The sequence below is a fragment of the Myxine glutinosa genome, chromosome 3 (genome assembly GCF_964187855.1).
Source record: "Myxine glutinosa chromosome 3, kmMyxGlut1.1, whole genome shotgun sequence".
Classification (NCBI taxonomy): Eukaryota; Metazoa; Chordata; class Myxini; order Myxiniformes; family Myxinidae; genus Myxine; species Myxine glutinosa.
In genome coordinates, this window is record NC_136263.1 from 68336507 (window position 1) to 68359481 (window position 22975).

Below are 22975 nucleotides of genomic sequence, written 5' to 3' on the forward strand. Positions count from 1 at the left end.
GGTGCACCTGGAGCGATCGACCAACCCGCCTTTCCTTGCCATCAATCCCCGTGTGAGTCCGTCTTGTCCTGTTTATCTGTGGTCTGTCGGGGTTACTATAAGACCGTGATTAAGTGCCCACCTTACTGTGCCGTCTCTCTGGTCCCTGTAATCTAACCTTCCGCATATCCCATAATAGAACCTCCTCCGGAGGCCTTTAAGAACCGTATCCCTGGTGTCGTGTCATTTTAACCCAGCCGTTGTGTCCTTTTCCTCCATTGATTTAGCATAGCGCGATTTGGCCAACGTTCGAGTGGAATCGGGTAAACTGTGCAGACGTGGTCATACCAAACCGCTCGGTAAATAACACCTAAGCCGCGTCAGTAACAATTGGTGTCGAGGAGTGGAATTCGGACCCGGGACTAAATTTATTAGGCCCAAATTTGTAGTAGAATCGATTCGGAGCGCGTTTCCCGCGCGAAATTTGTAGTAGAATCGATCCGGAGCGCGTTTACTGCGCTCGACGAAATTATAACGGCGAAATTTGATTTTGTTTTACGAAAATAAAAACCCGAATTTTGAAAGTCGCGCTATGGCAGACCAAGTCGGCTGGGTTCCGGTAGAGGAGAGTGAGGCAGGGTCGGTCCAGGACCAAATTGAGGGACGTGAGGAGAGCGAAGCAGCGAGGGTAGCAGGCGCGCAAAATGGCGCCTCGCTGGCCACGGAGTCCACGCCCGCGACCGTAGTAGCGCCACCGGTGGATTTGAACCTTTTTTTAATGCAAATGAAGGCCCTTATGGACAAGAATAATGAAGAGATGGAAAGCAGAATGATGGGGGCCCTTATGGGGCAAATGGGGGTAATGAGGGACGAAGCGAGGAGTACCGGTGAGGGATTAGACAATAATTTTAAGGGATTAGACAATAATTTTAAGGGATTAGACCAGAAATTTGGGAAATTAGACGATAGATTAGGGGAAATACAGGAGGGGTTAACGGGGGTAGAAAATAGAATGGCTGCCCAGGAGAATCAAATAGAGGGAGTGAAAAATGGGTTAGAGGGGTTAGAAAACACTATGGAAGGCAAATTGAGGGACATGAGGGACCAAGCGGAAAGGGAAGTTAAACAAATGGGGCAGCAGATAGAGGGGGTCAGAATGGGGGTAGAATCCAAACTGGATGCTCACAGGGGGGAAATGGAGCAGATGAGGGTGGCATCTGGGCAGGAGATGCAAGTAATGGGAGAGGAGATCAGAAGAGGAGTGAGTGAGGAGGTCGGAGGAGTGCGCGAGGAGGTGAGGCACTGTAAGGAACACATGGAGAAGGAGGTGAGAAAGGGGACTGTAAAGTTACAAGGGGGCATAGAGGACCTGACGCAGGAGGTGGAACAGCTGACGGAGGGACAGACTGAGTTAGTGGAGCAGGTTCAAAGGAACACTGCGGTAATAGGAGGGTTAAAGGCGACACAGAAAGAACTAAAAGATGACTTGATAGCGACGAAGAGGGAATGTCAGATGGTACGTGAGGGACTGACAACGAGGTTGGACGAGGTGATAGAGGTAATGGAGACGAAGGACCGGCAGGTGAGGACGCACATGGAAACGGTCAAGGTAGCCTTGGAGGACGAGCTTGAGGAGACGTACCGGGATATAAAAGAGGTGAAGCAGAAATTAGAAGAAGTGGAAGAAGGGGTGAGCGAAATTAAGAAGCGACAGAGAGAGGATAAGAAAGAGATAAAACAGGAAGTAAAAGAATTGGTCCAAAATCTGTGTTCGGATCGTGATGATGTGCTCATTAACCGGATGAGGGATTCGCAGGTGATGGAGGAGAAGCGAAGAGGAAGAGGACCCGGTGTAAGTGGTGACCAATATGGTCGTGCGTATGATGCGCCAGGTGATTTGATAAGCTTGGGGGTCGAGGTAGACCCGGGTGTTCGTGAGAGGCCGTTGGTGAAGTGTGCGACAGGTCTGGGGTGCGAAAAAGGAGGTGTGCGAGAAAGTCCGACTCTGGGGTGTGTGAGGAAAAAGTGCACGCCAAGGAGTGAGGGTGCTGGCGAGAGTGAGTCGGTCGTAGCGCGTGTGCGAGGGGGTCCATGGAAACGCGGTGTGGTGAGTGTTACGGAGGAAGTAACGAAAAAGTGTGCGCGGGAGGATGCGCGAGAAAGGTGTGTAACGGACAGGTGCATGGGGAAAGAGTGCGCCGTCAAAGGCAAGGGAGAATGCACGCCTGTGGTGAGTGTTACAGAGGATGTAACGGGAGAGGGTGTGCGAGAAAGATGTGTGACGGACAGGTGCATGGGGAAAGAGTGCGCTGTCGAGAGTAAGGGTGAGTGCGCGGTCAAGAATGAAGGTGGAAGTAGTGAGAGTGACAAGGAGCGTGAGTTGGTTGTGACAGGTGAGCGAGGTGTGACAGGTGAGCGAGGATGTACACCTGGAATGGAAGGATGCACACCTGGAATGGTAGAGCGTGAGTGGGAATGCACGCTGGAATTGGTAGTGAGGCACGTGGTTGGGTGTGCGAGTGAGAGCACACCTGTGATTGTCACAGAGGAGGTGACCGAGGAGGGGGCGCGAAGAGGTGTGTTGGTGAGGTGTGCGACCAACGAATGTGTGCCAAGGTGTTCGTTGGTCAGGTGTGTGACCAAGTCTGTGAGTGGAATGAGAGTACCTGGGTGTGTAAGGAAAGGTACGAGGAGCATGGAGACGGCTGGATGTGTGAGCAAGGAACGGGCTGCGGGGTGTAAGCATGCAGGTGAAGCATCGACGTTAAACGGAGCAGCGGTTAGGTCGACTTTTAGCCGAAGCGGGCCCTCGGTGCGTGCCGGGCCTCGCTTTGGACGGCCGCGTCCGGGCTCCACTAGGCGGAGCGGGCAGCCCGATAGAAAGGGTCGTCATGGCGACCACTTTTTATTGAGGCATTCCGGCAGGTCGAGATCGAGCCATTGGATGGCTCCACGCCGAGATGGTGCGTGGGATCTCGGCCCGGGTAAACCTCCTTCCCTGCACCGAATGCGGGACGTATCCAGCCGCTGGCACCAAACAACCCACATTCATGGCTTGGCTTTACGAAGCCGGGCTTTGGACAGGAATTTGCGCACCGGGAGGTATTAGTGAGTAGACTGTGTGATGAGGTTAGTGTTTTGGACCCAAAATTAGAGAAAAACAAAATTTGATGATTGGCAAAGGATGGGCAGTAGTGATTGGCAGATGATGGGCAGTGATTGGCAAATTTTGATTTGTTGAAATTTGATGTGCAAAATTGGTAGTGAGCGATGTGCCCGGTGGGTAAGAGTGGCATCCCTGCCACCCTTCCCAGGTGGGGCAAATGCGCAATAGTTTATGGGGTGGCTATGACAACCGAGCCAGGGAGGGCTTGGTTATATTGTAGGGATCTAGCGAAGATGACATTAGGTAACGTTAAGTTTAGTTAGTGACTGATACCTGTAGTGGGGACGCAGGTAGTTTAGGGTGGTTGATAATGACGTGGGAGCGCAATAGTTTCAAGGGACGACTGGGAAGCGCAAGTTTCAGAAGGGAGTAGTTAGCTGAGATGATGCTGTGTGAGAGCTGGACAGGTGTGATTGAACAGGTGTGATTGCACAGGTGTGCAACTGGACAGGTGTGTGGAGCAGTGTATGAGTAGTGAGTGTTGTGGATCAGCGCGAATGCGCTCGGGGAGAGAAGGGTGCAGGTGGCACCAGGTGTGAGAGCACAGGTGTGCAAGTGCAGGTGTGTGGAGTAAGTGGTACGGAGTGGTGTGCATGGTGCGAAGGTGTGGATGGGGGAAGAGTGGACCCCTATCACGGATACCCGGGGCGGGTAGCTAAAGTGTTAGGTAGAGGGTACAGGTAAATTGTGGTTGGATATTGGCATCTGTGGTGCGGGTGACAGAATGGTATGTGGATGGGTGCATTAGTGTTGTGGAAATGGCTGGGCGTGTAGCCTGTTAGTGTGTGTAGTTGGTTGGGCACTCCACCACTGTGAGGATGTCGACCAGGTGAGGCCGCAGGTGGGCTCTGGGAGCCGGTAGAGTGGTGGATGGGGCCCGAGGATCCGGAGGACGGACCCGGGTAGCCCAGTGCCAGAAAGGGCACCGAGTGGGGAGAGTGCCAGAGGGCCTTCCCCAGGTAGTTAGGTTAGGGTAAGGAGCAGGTAAGCTCGGAGGCAACTGCAGTGGTGGAGGTGTGCAGGTGGGTAGACCCGCTGGGAGAGGTACACGCCACAGCCCAGAAATTGTGCGAGGGCACCGAGAGATGAATCGGGGGAGTGAGACCCCAAATTGAAAAGCACCACAGTTGGCCAATGGGAATTGGTTTTTTAGAACCCATAGTGTAAGAGGGCCAATGGTTTGGCCGGAGAAAGACCCCGGGTAGTGTAAAGTTGTTAAAGTCATTTAGGAAATAGTTAGGATTGATGAACCTGTCGCACCATACGCAGCCACTTACCTGTGGTGATGATGACTCCACACCTGTGTTTTCGTTGTTTTGTAGCAGGAAATGAAATTGCTGGGAGGATTTGTGAGACGCATCACGACGTGGATGAGACATTGGGGTGATTCCATCTCTCCCTCCCTAGGAGGGACTGATGATGAATTGGTAATGGCAAATTATGATGTCGAGTTGGAGATGGCAAATTTTGATGAAAGTTGAAAATGGCAAATTTGATTGGTTAGGAGGGAGAGAAGACGAATTTGGTTTATGGGAGGAACGGGGAAGACAGTAGGGATGTTTGTGGATTTGTAAAGTAGATGTTTATGGGTAGTGTTGTGTTTTGTGGATACAGTAAGGGGTAAGGGAGGGGCCATGTAGGTTACCTGGTGGGGGGGGGGGGGCGTACGGTAGGAACGTACCTGTCTCACCTGGTTCCCATGTGCCCCTAATGTGCATTACTTAATATTGCGTGCACTTTTGCGCCCTTACCACCTTACTCACTTGTCTTGTTTTTGTCTCCCACTTCCGAGGATCTGGCTTTGGGGTAGAGAGAGAGGAGAGAGAGGTGCTGGCGACGCAGTTGTGGGCCTGCACTTTCGCTGCTTGCTGCTGGGATCGATACACCATATGGACCGCAATGTTTGTGGCCACCCACAATGGACCGCAGTTCTTATGCGGCCAAGCACCACCCGTGGATGGACCTATGGGTCAACGTGGCACCTATGCCAAGCAGGTGAACCACTAATAGTTGGCCCCTGAAGGCCACAATACAGAAATGGACGCGGTTGGCGCCTTTCTTTATTTTTGAAAGCGGCGAGAAGGCCAAGTGCACCACAGGAAGAGCAAGAGACACCTGCAGGGTTAGGGGTTGTCGTTTTTATTTTAACAAACAATGGTGGTGCACCGGATGGTGCTGACAGTACATGAGGGGGTGGTGCTTTTGGTGCTTGGAAGGGGTGCTCTGCACATTATTAAAGGCCGTAAGGCCACAGAGCACTCGTGGGTTGGTGTATCGATGCTAGCATGCGTGCTCTCTCTATGCATAACATCTGCATGTGTTCCTCCAAAAACAGGTCCTGGATCGTAGTGTAAATAGCAGCGTAGTCTTGTAAATAATGCTCCCTACCAGCTGTATGTTTAGTTTGCGAATTCTTTCCGGATTCGGTTATCCTGTGGGTGTGTTTCTGTGAGGAGAAGGGTGCAACGTCGCAGGGGGACATATTTACTCATTTGTGAATATCTGTAAAACTGTCGCACTCAGGGTAGAGTTAATCGTAGAGGGAACTACATCTGAGTGCCACACTAAAATAGGTAAAAATTTATCGGGTCGGGACGCCCCGAGGGTAGAGAAGGGTGCAATGTTGCGGATATGGAATTTGGCCTCCATATCCGCTTGTAAATATGCCCCTATTTCCCCAATACTCCCCAACTCTCCCTTACCCCATTCCCTAGTCCCATTGTCTGTAAATAACACCCAGTAGAGCCGATCTTCCCCTTCATCCCCCCATTAAATGTCGTGCCCAGGTCCACCGCATCTCATGTAGACAACTTTCGGACATCTTGCTAGTTATTCTTAGTCTATGTCAGTTAAGGACTCGTTTCCATTAATTCTGACTCTTCGTTGCACCAGAATGTGATTATATGGCACCAGTAGTGAGTTTAGGACCTTCCCATACCTCCCCGCATCTCTTCCCCATGAAGAAGCGCCAACTACAACAACTACAACAGCAGAGGGGGGTGGCGCGGCGACGGCGCGGGGAGTGGGCGTCCTCAGTCCGGCTTGGTTAGCCGCCATTGGCCAGGTGCGCCGACGGGGTTACCACGAAGGGGCTCCCTGTCGGCCCCTCGTCAAGGGCGGAGCTGGTAACCCCCGCACCCAATGACAAGCAACGGACCGATTCCATCTGGGGCGGAGCTAACGAGCCGAGGGCGTGACTCCCCGCCGGATACACGGACGACTCACCGGAAGTGAGAGTGAGATGCGCCCCCAGCTTGAGACGACAAGACGCCACCTCGAGCGCTCTGAGACCTCCCGCATCTCTGGACCGGACCGGGTCGATTCTGCCCTGAGCCCAGGTGCACCTGGAGCGATCGACCAACCCGCCTTTCCTTGCCATCAATCCCCGTGTGAGTCCGTCTTGTCCTGTTTATCTGTGGTCTGTCGGGGTTACTATAAGACCGTGATTAAGTGCCCACCTTATTGTGCCGTCTCTCTGGTCCCTGTAATCTAACCTTCCGCATATCCCATAATAGAACCTCCTCCGGAGGCCTTTGAGAACCGTATCCCTGGTGTCGTGTCATTTTAACCCAGCCGTTGTGTCCTTTTCCTCCATTGATTTAGCATAGCGCGATTTGGCCAACGTTCGAGTGGAATCGGGTAAACTGTGCAGACGTGGTCATACCAAACCGCTCGGTAAATAACACCTAAGCCGCGTCTGTAACAATATTATTCCATCGTGTTTGGAAAAACTCGAAAATTGGAAAACTTGGAAAAACAAGATAGCCTATTTTACTCCCAGGGGTCCCAGGAATACCCACCCAAAATATCGTTGCGATCGGTTGAGCCGTTTTTGCGGTACCTGGGAACGGACGGACGGACATTTGGTGAATTATAGTAAGATAAGATGACCACAAGATTTGTGGAAAAAATGCAGGTTGGTTGCGAATAAAGAAACTCACCTTTTGTTGAAGACTTGTAATAACTGGTACATATGAAGGACAATTCTTCATGGGAGGACTTCTTCCCCATTTTCAAAAAGTTTCAGAACCAGTAACATGACATCTATTCAAATGTTTTTTTGGTATTTGTTTGTATGCCGAGGAGGATTATCTGACATCCACAAAATACTCTCCATCTCCCATGCAATACCTGCTGTTTCCAAACACCACATATAATCCCTCTGGGTTTTGTTTCTGTTGCTTTTGTTTTCATGATCAGGGAGTGTATTTGGCTGAGAATTGTTTATCAATTTCACTTCTTATGTTTCCAAGTTATGCAGCGGATAAATGGCAATCTCTCGAACCTCCTGCGCTTTGTCCCCTTATTGTTGCTCCCTTTTATATATGTGTTTTTGGCTGTTAATTTTATTTGAAGAAGAAGAAGACGTTTTGGTCACAAATATACAAACATACAAACATAACCATATGCGTTTGCTCTATTATAATAAGATATTTAGGATTCTTCACTTTTTTCTCCTATTGTCATTTCTATTTTCTTGATTTGTTTTCATTTTGATCCTAGCATGGAATCCTTGTAAAGGACATTCCTGCAGCCATCTGTGTCTTCTGTCAACAATTCAGCCTCAGCAACACTCATGTGCTTGCCCTTCAGGTTGGACCCTTAGTCAGGATCAGCACACCTGTCAACAAGGTGAGCTTGCCTTCAATAGTTCGTTTTCTGATTTTGAATTCCCTCACACACGTGCCAATCTGCATGGATATAGAGTTGTGTTTTTCATGTGCTTTTTATTGGAGCAGGTCTACAAGAGCTCCGCGTGATTGTTGTTGTTGTTGTTGTTGTTGTTGTTGTTGTGATTCTTGATGGGGGTCGATTTTTGAAATGTGCACACATTGGTCGGACAGCTGTCGGAGCCCACCCACATTTTTCGCTTGACTCCACCTACCACGGCCCCCAGACAAAATAATATGACCGTCATCTTGGTTTTCTGGTGGGCCGAAGACATCAGGCCTGTATGCCTGTGCTGATTATACACTGTCCGGGTTTGTTGCGTCAGATTTCCATTGGCTTAGTTTGGGTCAAGCGTTGATTGGAAATCGGTGGGGAGAGGGTGTGGGGGGGGGGGGGGGGGGCTGAGGTCTTCAAGTATTACGTAATACCTTAGGGGTTGTGAAGCCAGACCCAGCTGTCCATCAGACTCGTAATTGATATTGAACCGAGCCATGAAGACCCTCAGAGATGAATTGTGCAATACCTTCAACTACAATAATGAGGGAGTTAAGTGGATAGAGGAGGCTAAATATGGATTTAGTGTTGCACGTTGTGACCACTGCACGGTCATTCTTCTTATACATTATCAGTTTATACATACTGTACAGGAAGTGGTGGTAAAAGCAGCAAATTCTCATAGTATAACTGTGGTACTTTGGAATTTGAACCTCTACCATGATGGTAAAGCAAGTCTTTTCCAGTACATCAAATAATGTGTGCATGCAACAAAATGTCATTCACCCTCTTTACCAAAAACTCTTCCTTTCTCCTCTCTACCCACATATACACTGTATGTACATCATCGTCATTTTCCCTCCCTTGCTGATTGAGGGGGAGTTCATGGTGACACTCCTATGGGCCTCTTCCACTTGTGATGCAAGATAAATTATTTGGACAAATAGGTTTATTCACTGTAATTTTCTGCTTTGCTAACAGTGTAACGGTCGTCTAATGTTTTTTAGATTCACTCATTTTAGCTTTTGTGACATTCATTACCTTCCTGATTTCATGACGAGTTGTTAACCATGAGGGGAGTGGTACTCTGGATAATGTGAAAAAAGCAGAAAGAACATGAGAAAGTCTCGTGTAACATTATATTAGTTATCATAGACATGCCTCTTGAATTTGCACAGAAAAGGATAAATGTGGGAAAAACAGTTATTGGTTACTAAAATACAGGGAAGAGAGAATGTGGATATTCGGGATAGAGCAGACGGAGTTAAATCAGATGGGAAAATTAAAGCACGTGGGTTCTACTGGATTGAGGATTGATTGGTTGCAGCGAGGATATGAATGAGGGACTCAGGGCAGGATGGAGTAAGTGGAGGAGTGTTTCTGGGGAGGTCTTTGATCAAAAATAAAATCCTGATTAGGATCAGGTTAAAGATTTAGGACCATGAGTTCATTATCCTGTGTAGAGCGGAGGCTTGGGCTTTAAGAAAGGAAATTGAGAAGAGATGTGGATGTTGAGAGACCCTCAGAGGGGATCTCTCTGAGCGAGAAAAAGAGGAATGATGATATCAGGAGTTGGGCAGAGTATGGAATATTAGTGAAGAGGAACAGGAGGGGCATCTATCAGCATTACATTGGCTGGGGCATGTGATCAGGTGCAGTTGGCAGAAGAAGGATCAGACCAAAATTTAGTTGGAAGGTGGTGGAGACATGAGAGCGAGGATGCATAGTTTGGAAGAGATGCGAAAATTCGTGTGACCAACCCCACACCAAGGTGCATTTAATTTGGGCCATTGAGGGATAGTAATGGTAGTAGTAGCAATAGTAGTACTCGCAGTACTCCGTAAACGGAAGGTAATGAGTTCAGAATGTTATAATAATAATAATAATGCATTTATTTTATATAGCGCTTTTCAGGGAGCCCAAAGACACAGAGTGCAAAACATAATGCATAGCAAAACATAAAAACAATTGCAAAAAAAGAAGAATCAATAGGGAAATATTCAAAGCACAAAGGAGGGAGAAGGAGAGGAGATAGTCAGGGGTTAGATGCTGTGGGTTAAATGTTGAATGCAGTGTTGAACAGGTGGGTCTTGAGTGATGTTTTGAATGTGGTGAGTGAGGAGGAGTCTCTGATGGTGTGAGGTAGTGAGTTCCAGAGGGTGGGAGCAGCGATGGAGAAGGCCCTGTCCCCCAAGGATCTAAATTTGGTCTGGATGGGGGGGGGGGGGGGTCAGGAGGTTGGTACCAGCAGAGCGGAGGTTGCGGGTGGGAGTGTGTCTGGAGAGGAGGTCAGCCAGGTAGGATGGGGCCAGGTTATGGAGGGCTTTGTATGTCAAGAGGAGGATTTTGTACTGGATTCTCTGGGAGATGGGGAGCCAGTGAAGCTTGTAAAGGACGGGGGTGATGTGGTCACGGGTCCGGGAATGGGTGAGTAGACGGGCAGCGGAGTTCTGAATGTATTGGAGTTTATTGGTGATTGTTGAGGGTGAACCATAAAGGAGGCTATTGCAGTAGTCCAGACGGGAAGTGATGAAGGCGTGGATGAGTGTTTCTGCAGCCACGGAGGAGAGGGATGGACGGAGATGGGCAATGTTTTTCAGGTGAAAGAAGGCTGTCTTTGTGATCTGTTTAGTGTATTTGTCGAAGGAGAGGGTTTGGTCAAAGATGACGCCAAGATTCCGGATGTGAGGGGAGGTGGATACTAGGATACCGTCGATGTTGAGGGCAAAGTTATGGGTGGATTTTATGAGCGTTTTTGGGCCAATGATGATTATTTCAGATTTATCGTAGTTAAGTTTGAGGAAGTTGATTTGAAGCCAGGATTTTATTTCAGTGATGCAGTTTGTCAGGATAGAGTGGGTGGCGGTGGAGATGGACTTGGTGGAGATGAAAAGCTGGATGTCATCGGCGAAGCAGTGGAATTGTAGACCACGACGGCGGATTAAGTGACCGAGGGGGGACAGGTAAAGGATGAAGAGGAGGGGGCCAAGAACTGAACCTTGGGGGACACCTTGGGGGAGGGGAGCAGTGGGGGATTTGCAGTTATTGATGGAGATGAACTGGCGTCTGTCAGAGAGGTATGATTTAATCCAAGAGAGGGCAGTGCCGGTAATGTTACAGGTGGTTTCAAGTCGGGTGAGGAGGATGGTGTGATCGATGGTGTCAAAGGCGGTGCTGAGGTCGAGGAGGACGAGAATGTTGAGGTTGCCAGCGTCAGAGGAGAGGAGAAGGTCGTTGGTGATTTTGAGGAGAGCAGTTTCAGTACTGTGGTTGGAGCGGAATCCGGATTGGAATGTTTCATACAGGTTATTGGCAGAGAGGTGATGTTTGAGTTTTGTGGCTACAGCGCGTTCCAAAACTTTTGACAGAAAGGGTAGGTTGGAGATGGGTCTGAAGTTATTTAGGGTGTCAGGGTTTAGACCAGGTTTTTTCAGAATGGGGGTAACAGCAGCAATTTTGAGGGATGGTGGGATGATGCCTGTTATGGGATTGAATGGGTTGATGCTGTTAGAAAACCTTTCAACTCCATAACCACTGAAGTCCTTCTGCACTGAAACCATAATCGCCCCCATTCTTCGCTATCATATCATATTGGTTGAGCATTATTCTTTCTACAAGTTTTCTTGTTTGTGGGATTGTGGGACAATAAACTGTCCGCATGTTTTGTTGCACCCTTTGCTGTGCAGATGAAACCCCCTTCCTGATCGTGGTTCGTAACACTGTCATATTCGGAATGTCTCTCAACTCAAGTGAGATGAGAAATGATGCCATGGTACCAATCGCTGGTGTTCGCAATGGATATGATGTCGATTTCGATGATGAAGAAGGATTCATTTATTGGGTGGAGCATCCTGTAAGTCTTGAGGAGCACAAATAATATGAACTACAACGTTGGGTGAAATAAGGGATTGTAAAGGTCATAATTTGCATGCTTGTGATTATTGTTAATTGCTGTTGCATTAATGATCAACGTTCTTTCCACCCTGGTAGATATGGGGGTGTGTCTTTCGCCTGTTACAAAGACGGTAACCAGTTGTGTTGTCCATCAGGGGGAAATTCATCGCGTCAAGAGAGATGGAACAAACTACACCGTGTTTGCTCCATCCGCCATTCTTGGCTCTCCAACAGGACTGGCTGTGGACTGGATCAGCAGAAACTTGTATTTCACAAATCCTTTAAAAAAGACAATAGAGGTATGACTGTCTCTTTCAGGCAGGCAATATTTTTGAAGATATTTGTGTAGTTCCTTGTACTGCTTTGACCGATCAAATGTTCATGCTGGTGGTAGTGGTGCGCTTTATATTAATAGTAGAAGCTCCTTTTCCTGAATCCCTCGGGAATATCTCAGGATGTGTCCCTATTATCACATTATTATATGCATGTGTATAGTCCAACACTCTTGTAACTGTGATGGTTCTGTGTATGAGGCTTTCTCAGCCGATTTTGTTTACTTTGATTCGATCTACCTACTGACAAATGAGGCTTCCTCAGCTAATGGCTCCCACTTGATCATGTACAACTTTGCCTCCAACCTTGCCTGCTCTTTCTCAGTGCTCGTCAGATCATGGACTCTTGAAAGTGTCTGCCACTCTGGTGGAGTTCAGGGAACCCCAATTTGCCACCATGTCTGTCAGTCTTTTGGCAGATTAGTCTCGCCTGCTGTCTGCCATCTCTTCCTCTGAATGGTCAACTATGTCTTTATATCTGGATATTGGCAGTGCCTGGGGTTCTTTTCTCAATAAATTCCTCTCCATCTCCTCATCAGGTCATACTGCCATGCCTCTAGCTATCCTACCAAACACCACATCCCTTGTACAACTATTTGTCTAGTGGGACGATTTGCAGACAGCATATCAATGTCTTTTACGCCTGGTGTTGGCTTAGTGGTTAGGGTGCCGGCTTGGGATCCTAGGATCCTGGGTTCAAATCCCGGTCGATCAATGAATTAACGCCAGGGAGGTTGACTCAGCCTGTCATCTTTCTGAGGTTGGAAAATTGAGTACCAGTTCACTGGTAATTCCATGCATGTCACAAGAGGCGACTAACAGGCACATCAGGTGGCAGGAAGGGCATCCGGCCATAAAACATTTCTTCAAAAAGGGGACCACAGTGCCTGAAAAAGGCCAACCCCTGCTCTGCGGGGGAAATGGCCTCTAAAGGTGGTTCTTATCAATGTCGTTTACCCCTCATAGCCATCCTCACTGATCTCAACCTGCAACCTCTGGTTAAAAGGTTGTAGCCATTGTGCTGCTGTCCTCAGATGTGCCAGAGCTCAACATCAGGCCTATCTTTGGTCTGAACTCACGAGTCTTTCTCCAGCCACAAAAACTTGGTGTCAGTTAGTCATCTGTCTCTGGAACTTGCTCCTCATTGTGTCCATTAATCTTGACTGATAAAATTTCAAACAAAAATGGTTATTCAGAGAAGGGAAAGGACTAAGCATGGAAAGAGCAGAAGGTGCAAGACCAGAGAGGAGGCAGTAGTAGATAGAGAGAGAGAGCATTGACCGGTCTGTGATAGCGAAGTGATAGGCCCATAGACTATTGGCCTCCATATATTGTTGGGAGAGTAGAAGCAGCATGTCCAAGATGGAGAGTCCTGTTCTGAATCCATATTGAAGATCTGAGATGAGGTTCTTGGAGAAAAGGAATGATTTCATATCAACTACATTGGTGGATTCCATGACCTTACTGATGATTGGAAGTAAACTGATAGATCTGTAGTTTAGGGGGTGTTTTTGCCCCCTTTTATGTATTTTTAAATGCAGAAAGGATGGAACGCTTTGAGGAGGTGGGTGGGGGATGCTTTTCCTGATTCCATATTCCCAACTTTAACAGATGGAAATAAAATTCATAGGATGGGAGATGAGAACGGTTGTTAAATGCATGAAGAAACTGCGCTGTATGAGCGGAGGTTAGAGGGACGGTTGGAGAGGGGGAGGGGGGGAGGGGGGGGGGGTTGTGGACGACGTGCAATGCAGACAAACCGCTCAGAAAAATAATCCTCTTGAAGAAGAGGAAGAGGCATTTTTTTCTTGGTGGAGAAGAAGAGTATGTGCAGCGTTTGTGAAATACAAGGGGTGAAATGCATTCTTAATTTTTTTTAAACGAAGATGTAACATTTATATTCCATGTACTGGTAGATTCGATTTAGAGAAAAGAGGTGGTGGAGGGAATGTAGTTACCAGTACTAGAATTAAATTCAATAGAGTTATAATTGTTATGGAGTAAAATATAAAGTATTTTTTTGTTACTTGCGAAAATCTTGTTGTTATTCTGTTTTGTCCATGATACTTTACAGACGCGAATATACTCCCAGAATAAGTGATAGGCCCACTCCAAGAATAACGCACAAGACCAACTAGTCTAGTAGGAAGATTAGGTCCCCCTGCACCCCCTGGTGATATACTTCTAATCAGTGTTTCTAGATTGGAAAAAATGTGTAGAAAATGACTAGCTATGGCCCCAAGCTGAAAAAATGTCCCACATACCATTTTTATGCAAATTACTGCTGCCATTATCAAAAAAACGATTTTTGACATATCTCAGCCAATATTGCAGATAATTGAAAAATGAAGGTGTCTAGACCCATGTTTTGAAGGGCATAGATCATGATAGAACTATTCATAACATGATTACATGTGTCTATGGTATACTAGTATGCATATTAATGCTGTAATTACAAAATAATCAGTTTTACAAATGATAAGGATACGTTAATACTGCAGATAACTTAACATGGTACATAAGGGGTCTAAACCCAGGTATTTTCAAGGTTAAATGTCAACAAGATGCTCCTGAGTCTTGCATAGGGGCGGGACATTGGCAGTAACATTGGTACCACTCAACTTTTCTTCCCACCATTGACTTTGTATTGCGAGAGATTTTCACTTGCTTATTTAAAGGTTTCTCACCCAGCCCACGTAAAATCTACCAACTCCTGCTGTTAACTCCCAAACATATTTTTTTATGTTATCCAATCACAGTGCAGAAATGACAGACTAGAGATCCAAATTAGTGCTGCTATAGCTGCCATTTTACATTTCCATCCATGTAACATGCGCGCTCGCGCGCTCGTATCAATTGGTAATGTCGCGCGCTCGTATCAATTGGTAACGTTGATGTTATTGAATACCTCAGTTGAAAGTTCAGTCTTCCATTCCATCTGTGTGTTGTTCTTGGTATTCATCCTCCAATCTAGCCAGGTAAGATGCTAACTATAATGTTACTCACACTCTTGACTTCAGTTTCTGCATGAAATCATAAACAGGCAGAATAACAGCTGAGCCAGCTAGCACCATGTTAGCTAACGTTAAAGCTAGCCTCATCTATGTACAGTATGTTCCTAATGTCGGTGTAACTTAAACTTTTGTTAATGCCAAACATGAGACATATCTGTTGACTTCTGTATATGAATTGAACCAGAAAGAGGCACGACAGCTGAGCTAGCTACAGTAACTTAGCACAATGTTTCATTGGCCTAGATAGCTAACGTTAGTGTGGAAGAATTTAGATGTTTTAGCTATTAGCACTTTTGATGCCACTAAACATGGTTTAGTCAGCTAAAAAGTACCCTAGTGTAGAACATGACTCAGAACCTCTGTTACCTCACTGAAAACTCAGAGCCTCCTTTCACAGGCACTTTTAACATCATTCGTGATTTCTTATTTGTCATTTAACAGTGATGGTAGACATCGACAGCAAGCATGCCCAAAAGAAAACGGAGTGTAGAACCTGCAGCCCAAAGCTCTCCTCCTACATGCATCCTTCATGTACCATCCATGTCTGATCATGGGGATTTCACGCCCCTCCGTAAAATTAAAGGATCTGCTTCAGAAAAACTGCAACTGCTTCAAAAGATCCGGGATAGACGTCTCAACCAACCGCATGACTCCCCATGTCGTATGCAATCAGTATGTGATCAGATCCCGGCAACTCTTCCTGATGACCTAGAAAGAGTAGGATATCACAGCAAGTGTTATAAGCACTTTGTCCGCCACTTTCATCGTCTGGGAGATGATACAGAACCAGGGCCATCAACCTCATCATGGCATCACTCTCCTCGTAAACCAGGAGGTTCTGCTGAACCCATCTTCCCGCCAGAGTGTATATTTTGTGAGAAAGTTGAGACCAAAGATGCTCATCGCAATACTGAGAGGCCTACAACCTTCCCATCCTTTAAAAACAAAGAAAATGCATGGGAGCAAATCGAAACACGGGCTGAGAAAATGGGTCTCTATCGACTCCATCGAAAGGTGAAAAACAAAGACCTCTTTGCATGTGAGGCCAAACACCATCCGTCATGTTTTAAAGCTTTCCGCACAGCATTCTACAACTATGAGCGTGCGATTCACAGAGCCGAAGCACCAAAGGAGCAGGCTTGCATGTCAGCCGCCCATGAAAAGGCATTCAACTCAGTACTGGAACACATTCAAACCCAGGTCATCCAGCAGAATAAAGTTCTACAGCTTTCTTCCTTGCGCTTGCTCTATGTCGAGGAACTGAAACTGAATGGATATGAGAACTCAAATTATCGGTCAGAGAAACTACTGAAACGCCTACAGAATGACCCAATCAAGGAGCATATCCACTTCACGAAGGTTGATCATGACAAATGTGATGTCATTTCTTTCTGGCTTGTGCACAGCTCAAACATAACAGTTTCCAATGCTCTCGCACGAGCATTCACACTCGGAAGCACAAACAAGAACCAAAATGTTGCCCTCCAACTTCGCCAGGGTATTCTACAGGCTTTCAGAGAGTGTAAAGACCAACCATGGCCACCAACAGCTGAAGACATGGAGCTCAATCCTGAAGACATCCTACCTCCAGACCTTGTCCGCTTTCTCAGCGTGCTAATGACTGGCAAGGAGGGCATCGAGACAGAAAAGGTGAAGCGTCTGGTCTTCTCCATTGGACAAGATCTGTGCCGTGCAGTGTCAGATGGAAAATGGAAGTTACCAAAGCACATTCTCCTCTGTGTGACTGTAAGGCACCTGTTCCGAAGCAAACAGCTCACCACAATACTACACAGGCTTGGACACTCTGAGAGCTACGATTTCGCCTTGGAGTTGGAAACTGCTCTCGCCAAGGTCCTGGATGAAGTCTCAACTTATCGTACACCACAAATTGTGACAGGAGAGGGCAACCTTGTATTCCACTGTGAGTGGGACAACTTGAATAAAACCACTACCAGTGTGCACGGCAGCAACATTGTAAACAGTGCTGGAGGAATCATGGTGCAGGAGGTCAAGCCCGGGTTCGAGAGCAGCAAGGACCGAATGCTACCTACCATCAATAGGTCACAACAGCGTAGCCTGAAGGTCGACACACCAAAAACTCTCCCACCCTTGCACTTTACTCGCGTTGGCCCGAAGTTCCCTGAAGGCTCATCATTCACACCGCCAGCAGAGAATGACACAGTCTATGCCACTACGATGCAAGAGTACTACATCTGGCTCTTCATCAGATACATCGGAAGCTGTGGCCTGCAGCCTGTGCCTGGGCTAGGGGGTTTCACCTCTGCAACTGGTTCTCCCCCACCCAGCAAATCAACAGTCGACTACTGCACGCCTATCCACCAACCGATCACAGACAACGCAGTTGTTCGTGAGCTACTGAAGCGTTCCGAGGCAGCAACTGCTGAGGTGGGTCAGAGATGGGTCCTGAATACATTTGATCTGGGTGTCTGCATGAAAGCCCTTCCCATCATCTGGCGCTGGCCAAATGAATTTGCTAGTCATGTAGTAACGATTGGACCCTTCCACACATCCATTAACTACATCGGGATGCTCACTGGACACAAGATGCGTGGTTCTGGATATGCAGAGATTCTCTTTGAGGCACAACTAGTAACAAGTGGATCTCTCAAAGGTGTTCTCAGTGGAAAGGCCTACGCAAAGTCCCTCTTTTGCCTCAAAACAGTGTGTGAGGCAATGGAGAGGCTGTTGATGGAGAGATTCACTGAGGAGGAGAACATCATGATCTCTGACCCTGCTGTGCTTCTCAGAATGACCCAGTCTTGCAACCGAGAGCACCTCGATGAAGCCCTCAAAGACCCCTCAACTCTACTCCTCATCAAAAAGTACCATGCCTTTGAGGAAAAGGTGCGCAAGGGCCACCTGGGGAAGACAGCTGCCTTCTGGATGTCGTTCATTACCCACTGCCATCTTGTCTTCATGCTCCTCCACTCTGTGAAGACCAACAACCTCCAGCTGTTTCACAAGTGTAACGGAGAGATGGCAGATATCTTCTTCGCCTTTGACGGACACAACTACTCCAGGTTTGTGTAGCATACATGGTAAAATGTATAACCATCACTGAGTAGATTTTAATTGATACTTGGGTTCATGTATTATGAGAGGAGCTATTCCAATAAATGTCTACAGTATTTCCCTCTCTGTACTTTACAGATATCTGACTTGGCTGGAAGTCCACCTGACAAATCTGGAAAGCACGCACCCAGGGGCCAAGGACCTGCTTACTATGGGTGCAATCGCAGTGGCTCGCTCGATGATACCAGGGGCACTCAGTGCTGTCGACAAGACAATGGAAGAAACGTTCATGCGCTTTGCTAAATCATCAGGTACATCATTTTCTTTCAGTACATTATACATTTGAAACTGTAGAAACCAGCTTTATATGATGTAAACTGCTCTTACAAAACATTTCCCTTTTAATGATTGGGTTATGCAATTAAAATATGTTCACTTTTCAGGTGGCTTTGCTGGCCTGTACAGTCAGTTTGGGGCATACCAGAGATGGTGCCGAACAACCACAGCACGGGCACAGTTCTATGAAAAGACCCTTGAGATGGTGGATCTCATCGATGACCCAGACTGCCCAAGAGCAGGGAGACATCGTGAACTAGAGAAGGCAGAGATCAGAAAAGGCGAGGAGGCCGTTCAGCGAACCCTAACTACTATCAAGAACTTCACCAATCCGTTCACCATCATTGATAAGGACAAACTCTACTGCCTGGCCTCTGGTGCTCCCGTCCCCATGGATGTTGAGATGGATGTGTTACAAGCAGAAGCTGTGGGGAAAGCTGCGAAAGCTGACTTCATCAGGCGCCTGGAAAGCGGAGAACCTGAGAGCTTCTTCAACCCAATCAAGAGAAAGAAACTCAAGACCATGGAGGCTAGTAACAAGAAGATCACACTAACATCCTCACAGGGCAAGGTAAGGATGTAATCCAATACCCAAGTGCTTTTGTATTTTATGTTGTATTTTTAAATGGCGTCCTGTACATGCTATATTGAGATACAAGATTGAACTCCAAATTTGTTTATTAAAGACAGTGCACATCAATGAACAATGTAAAGATTGTAAATATGCCAATTTATAGCACATGAATAATTTTCACCTGTAGTCCTTCCTGTAGTACATATCAACCAATCACCATTTATCATTCCAGGTCATCCAGTATCAGGAGCAAAGCAACCTTGCATTCCTGCTCCTTGTCAAGTCTCAGAGTCAAGATGAGCCATTAGACCTGGGAGAACTCATGAAGTACTGCCTGATGCCAGTGCCTCCTAGCCTTGGGACACCAGATGGGTTCTTCTGCAAAACCAACAAAGCCTCCATTCTGCACTACCTTTTAGAGGACACCACACCACAAGATCTGCAATACCCCAAGGATGCCCTGTTCATCCAGGATGGAATGGCGCTGCTGCATACCCTTGCCAACCTTCCCCCAACATGTGGTGAGATATGCTTGCAGGTGCTTGATCAGATGGTGGCCAAGCAGCACTTTCTGTTCTCCACTGACAGTTACCATCCTGAGTCAATCAAAGCGCAGGAAAGGCTGAGGCGGGGCAGCTCAGAGAAGATCATTCTGGCTGGACCAGCAACCAGGAAGCCATATGACTTCAAAATGTTCCTTGCAAATGACGACAACAAAAAGCAGATGTGCCAGCTTCTTCTGAAAGTGTGGAGTGGACAAGAGGCAGCTACCAGGCTGGAGAGAACAGAGATGGCTGTGCTGATCGTGGAGGGGAAGGCCCACCAACTTGCCTCAACGAATGGCAAGGTAAAATTGAAAGCCCTTCGTGAATGGCGATTCAATTTGTAATTTTTCCTGAAAAAAAGGTGATTACCTGTGATGTTTGTCTAGATCTGAAACTGGCAGTGACTGGTGATTGAAATGCGGTGCCTTTTTGTGTTTCAGGTCGAGGTACGTGAACTCCCCACGATCTACAGCAACCAGGAAGAGACTGATACCAGGGTGGTTCTGTACCTCCATCATGCTGCTACCATCGGATACAAGAACGCTGTAGTCAGAACACCGGACACAGACATCCTCCTGATCCTGCTCCACCATGCCCACAACATCAAGCTGACGGTGTACCTGGATACAGGGTCAGGGAAGCATCGCCAACTTGTCAACGTCTCTGAGCTGGCAGAATCCCTGGGAGAGGACTACTGTGCCACTCTCCTGGGGTACTATGTGTTCAGCGGAGAAGACTGCACCAGTGCCTTCAAAGGGAAGGGAAAAGTCGGGCCCTTGAAAAAGCTGGAGAAGAATCCCAGGTTTCACAGGGCATTCGGTGAACTGGGTGACAACTGGGATGCCAACCCTGAGGTGGAGAGGCAGTTAGAAAAATTCACCTGTGTGATGTACGGCCAGAGTCGCGAGTCATCAGTGGACATTGTCCGTGCCAAGCTGCTACGAAAAATGGTGGGAGAGGACAAGACCCTCACATCCAAGTCCAAGGTTGATCTGGCTCGCCTTCCTCCATGCCAGTCTGCCCTGAAGCCGCACATCCAGCGTGTGAACCACCGCGTAGCATTGTACAAAAGAGCCGATCAACCTATCATCGAAAAGCCAAAACCTTATGAGGAGCAAGGATGGATAAGGACTGATGAAGGACTGTTGAAACCAATGTGGTCCAGTGGTCCCATCCTACCAACCTCACTGGTGGATCTTCTGAACACAGGAGAGCACGAAGAGGAGGAGGAAGAGGAAGGAGAAGAAGAGTTTGACTCTGACGATTTCGATGAAAATGATGATGACTGACTCAGTGTAGAATCACTAATGCTAATGATGTTTATCTAAAACAAGCAAGAGAAGAGTGGTCACATTGAGTGCTAGGACTATTTTGACAGTTGTAATATTTAGAAAAATAAAACTTTGTGTTAACGTCTGTGTAGACGGACCTTAATATGAGTCTATTATTTCGTAAAACTGTGATTATTTTGTAAATAAAGCACTAATTAGCATACTAGCAAACCATAGACACAGGTGATCTTGTTATGAATAGTTCTATCATGATCTACACCCGTCAAAACATGAGTCTAGACACCTTATTTTTTCAATTATCTGCAATATTGGCTGAGATATGTCAAAAATCGTTTTTTTGATAATGGCAGCAGTAATTTGCATAAAAATGGTATGTGGGACATTTTTTCAGCTTGGGGCCATAGCTAGTCATTTTCTACACATTTTTTCCAATCTAGAAACACTGATTAGAAGTATATCTCCAGGGGGTGCAGGGGGACCTAATCTTCCTACTAGACTAAACTTGTTGTTGGTCTTGTGCGTTATTCTGTCTGTTTGTCTGTATGTCAGTCGCCTACAGGTCACAATTTTCAACCGATCTTCACGAACTTCACCAAATTGTAGAGTTGGTCATAAGCAAGATGCCTATTGTTTTTGCGGTCAAAAGGTCAATAGGTCAACATAGACCAGAAGGTCAACATAGGCCAAATTTCTAAAATCCTCAATTTTCATCCGATTTACTTGAAATCTTAAGAGGATTTGCATATCTTGTCACTGAATTCAACCACCAATTATTTTTGAGGTCATAATAGGCCAACAACTTATTTTAGGGATTTCGCACGTATCGTGCAATGCACGACATATTTCTTGTGCATTTGTTTGTTCCAATTTTTTGAAATGAGGAGAGGAAATAAAAATAGGATAAGATAGTGATGAAGAAATAGAAGCAAGTATCCGGGAATACACTCAGGACTAATGAGCTAAAGCATGGCAAACTTTATATCCAAGGAAAGCCTTGAAAAAGGCCATTCAGGGCTTGACAATACAATATGAAACGAAGGGCACAGTACAACAAACGAATTTACATGAAATTATATTGTACAGGATAAAATATAAAAGACTTGGGCAAAGACACAACAATAAAAACATGATAAATCCAGTCGGAAAACCCAGCTTTAGTGAGGTGGAAACGACAGCTTGGATTTCACCGGGCACGTGCGAAAACTTCCATACCGGTGTCCTCTTGATTGTTGTAGAATTGGTTGAGAATGTCATGAACTTTAGCTCTTGATTGTAGTAGATCTCGAGCACACCAGCAATCCAGATCCGGCCTATCAGTGGGCTACAAAACATAAACTGTTGAGCCTGGTGGAGGTGCTGAGTGCTGTTCTACCGAGTGCTGTTCTAGTTGTTGAAGAGTTTGTAGATTTTCATACTTTTGTTGTCTCTGTGATCAGGATTTACACTCACAAGTGTGGTGGTTGTATGCTTTGTTCAGGTGATAAAGCTGGATGGGCAACAGCATTACCATAAGTCTGTCATCATCAACAATGGACAACCCACAGGAGCAGGATACCCTTTTGGAATTGCTGTGGACCCAGAGCATGGGTATTTTACTCCGAGTCTCATCTCACTGCTTTTGCATGGTGAAAATGTTTGATGAGTTGTCCACAGTGTATTGTGGTTATGAGGTTCAAGGAATGAGTATCAACTATGTTATTCCAATACTGTCAGCAAAACAATCGCAAATTATTTGTAAAGACATTTAGAAGGGATTATTTCTATTTTGTAATCGATCTTTGCTGATATTGTTCTGCTTTCTTTTTCTATTCAGGTAGGAGATGTTGGGAGGAGTATTTCTTTATCACAGTTAGCAATTTGGTGCCCATTTCAAGTTTTCCTGGGAGAATTCAATCAATCACAGTGTGTTTATTCACATATGCAGGATATTCCTGCATTCGTTTCTGTTAAAACGTACCTCGGAGCGAACGATAGCCCTAATTTCACTAGAGAGTGTCAACTGTTTTACCAAGAAATGTCACGTGCAGGCACAGAGACGAGGTCTTGTAACTGCTTCCTTCAATACAACGATGACTGCAAAAACAAAAGAAATAGAACGACATGCTTCCAAGTCACGACATCGACCGATATGCCTCCACCCACATT

At 46.5% G+C, this 22975-nt stretch overlaps 2 protein-coding genes across 2 annotated transcripts in view; both read left to right on the forward strand.

The window, feature by feature from the left end:
- Positions 1-22975, forward strand: part of LRP2 (LDL receptor related protein 2) — a 433005-nt gene that overhangs the window by 138252 nt on the left and 271778 nt on the right. Inside the window, exons 31-34 of the mRNA XM_068110809.2 lie at positions 7649-7777; positions 11497-11663; positions 11860-12003; positions 22308-22417. Coding sequence (XP_067966910.2) covers positions 7649-7777; positions 11497-11663; positions 11860-12003; positions 22308-22417 — 550 coding nt within the window. The remainder of the gene's footprint in view (positions 1-7648; positions 7778-11496; positions 11664-11859; positions 12004-22307; positions 22418-22975) is intronic.
- On the forward strand, positions 17552-21045 carry LOC137434656 (uncharacterized). Its single transcript, XM_068127809.2, has 5 exons — positions 17552-18091; positions 18222-18394; positions 18527-18990; positions 19226-19840; positions 19979-21045. Exons 1-5 carry the CDS (start codon positions 17598-17600, stop codon positions 20825-20827), a joined length of 2595 nt encoding a protein of 864 aa, XP_067983910.2. The 5' UTR covers positions 17552-17597; the 3' UTR covers positions 20828-21045.

What these genes read in the sequence shown, in the direction of transcription:
- LOC137434656 (XM_068127809.2), top strand. Translation starts at nt 17,598, where the DNA reads ATGCTCACTGGACACAAGATGCGTGGTTCTGGATATGCAGAGATTCTC. An exon ending in GCGCTTTGCTAAATCATCAG is followed by an intron (nt 18,395 to 18,526) that starts GTACATCATTTT and finishes TTCACTTTTCAG; the next exon opens with GTGGCTTTGCTGGCCTGTAC. An exon ending in TAACATCCTCACAGGGCAAG is followed by an intron (nt 18,991 to 19,225) that starts GTAAGGATGTAA and finishes TTATCATTCCAG; the next exon opens with GTCATCCAGTATCAGGAGCA.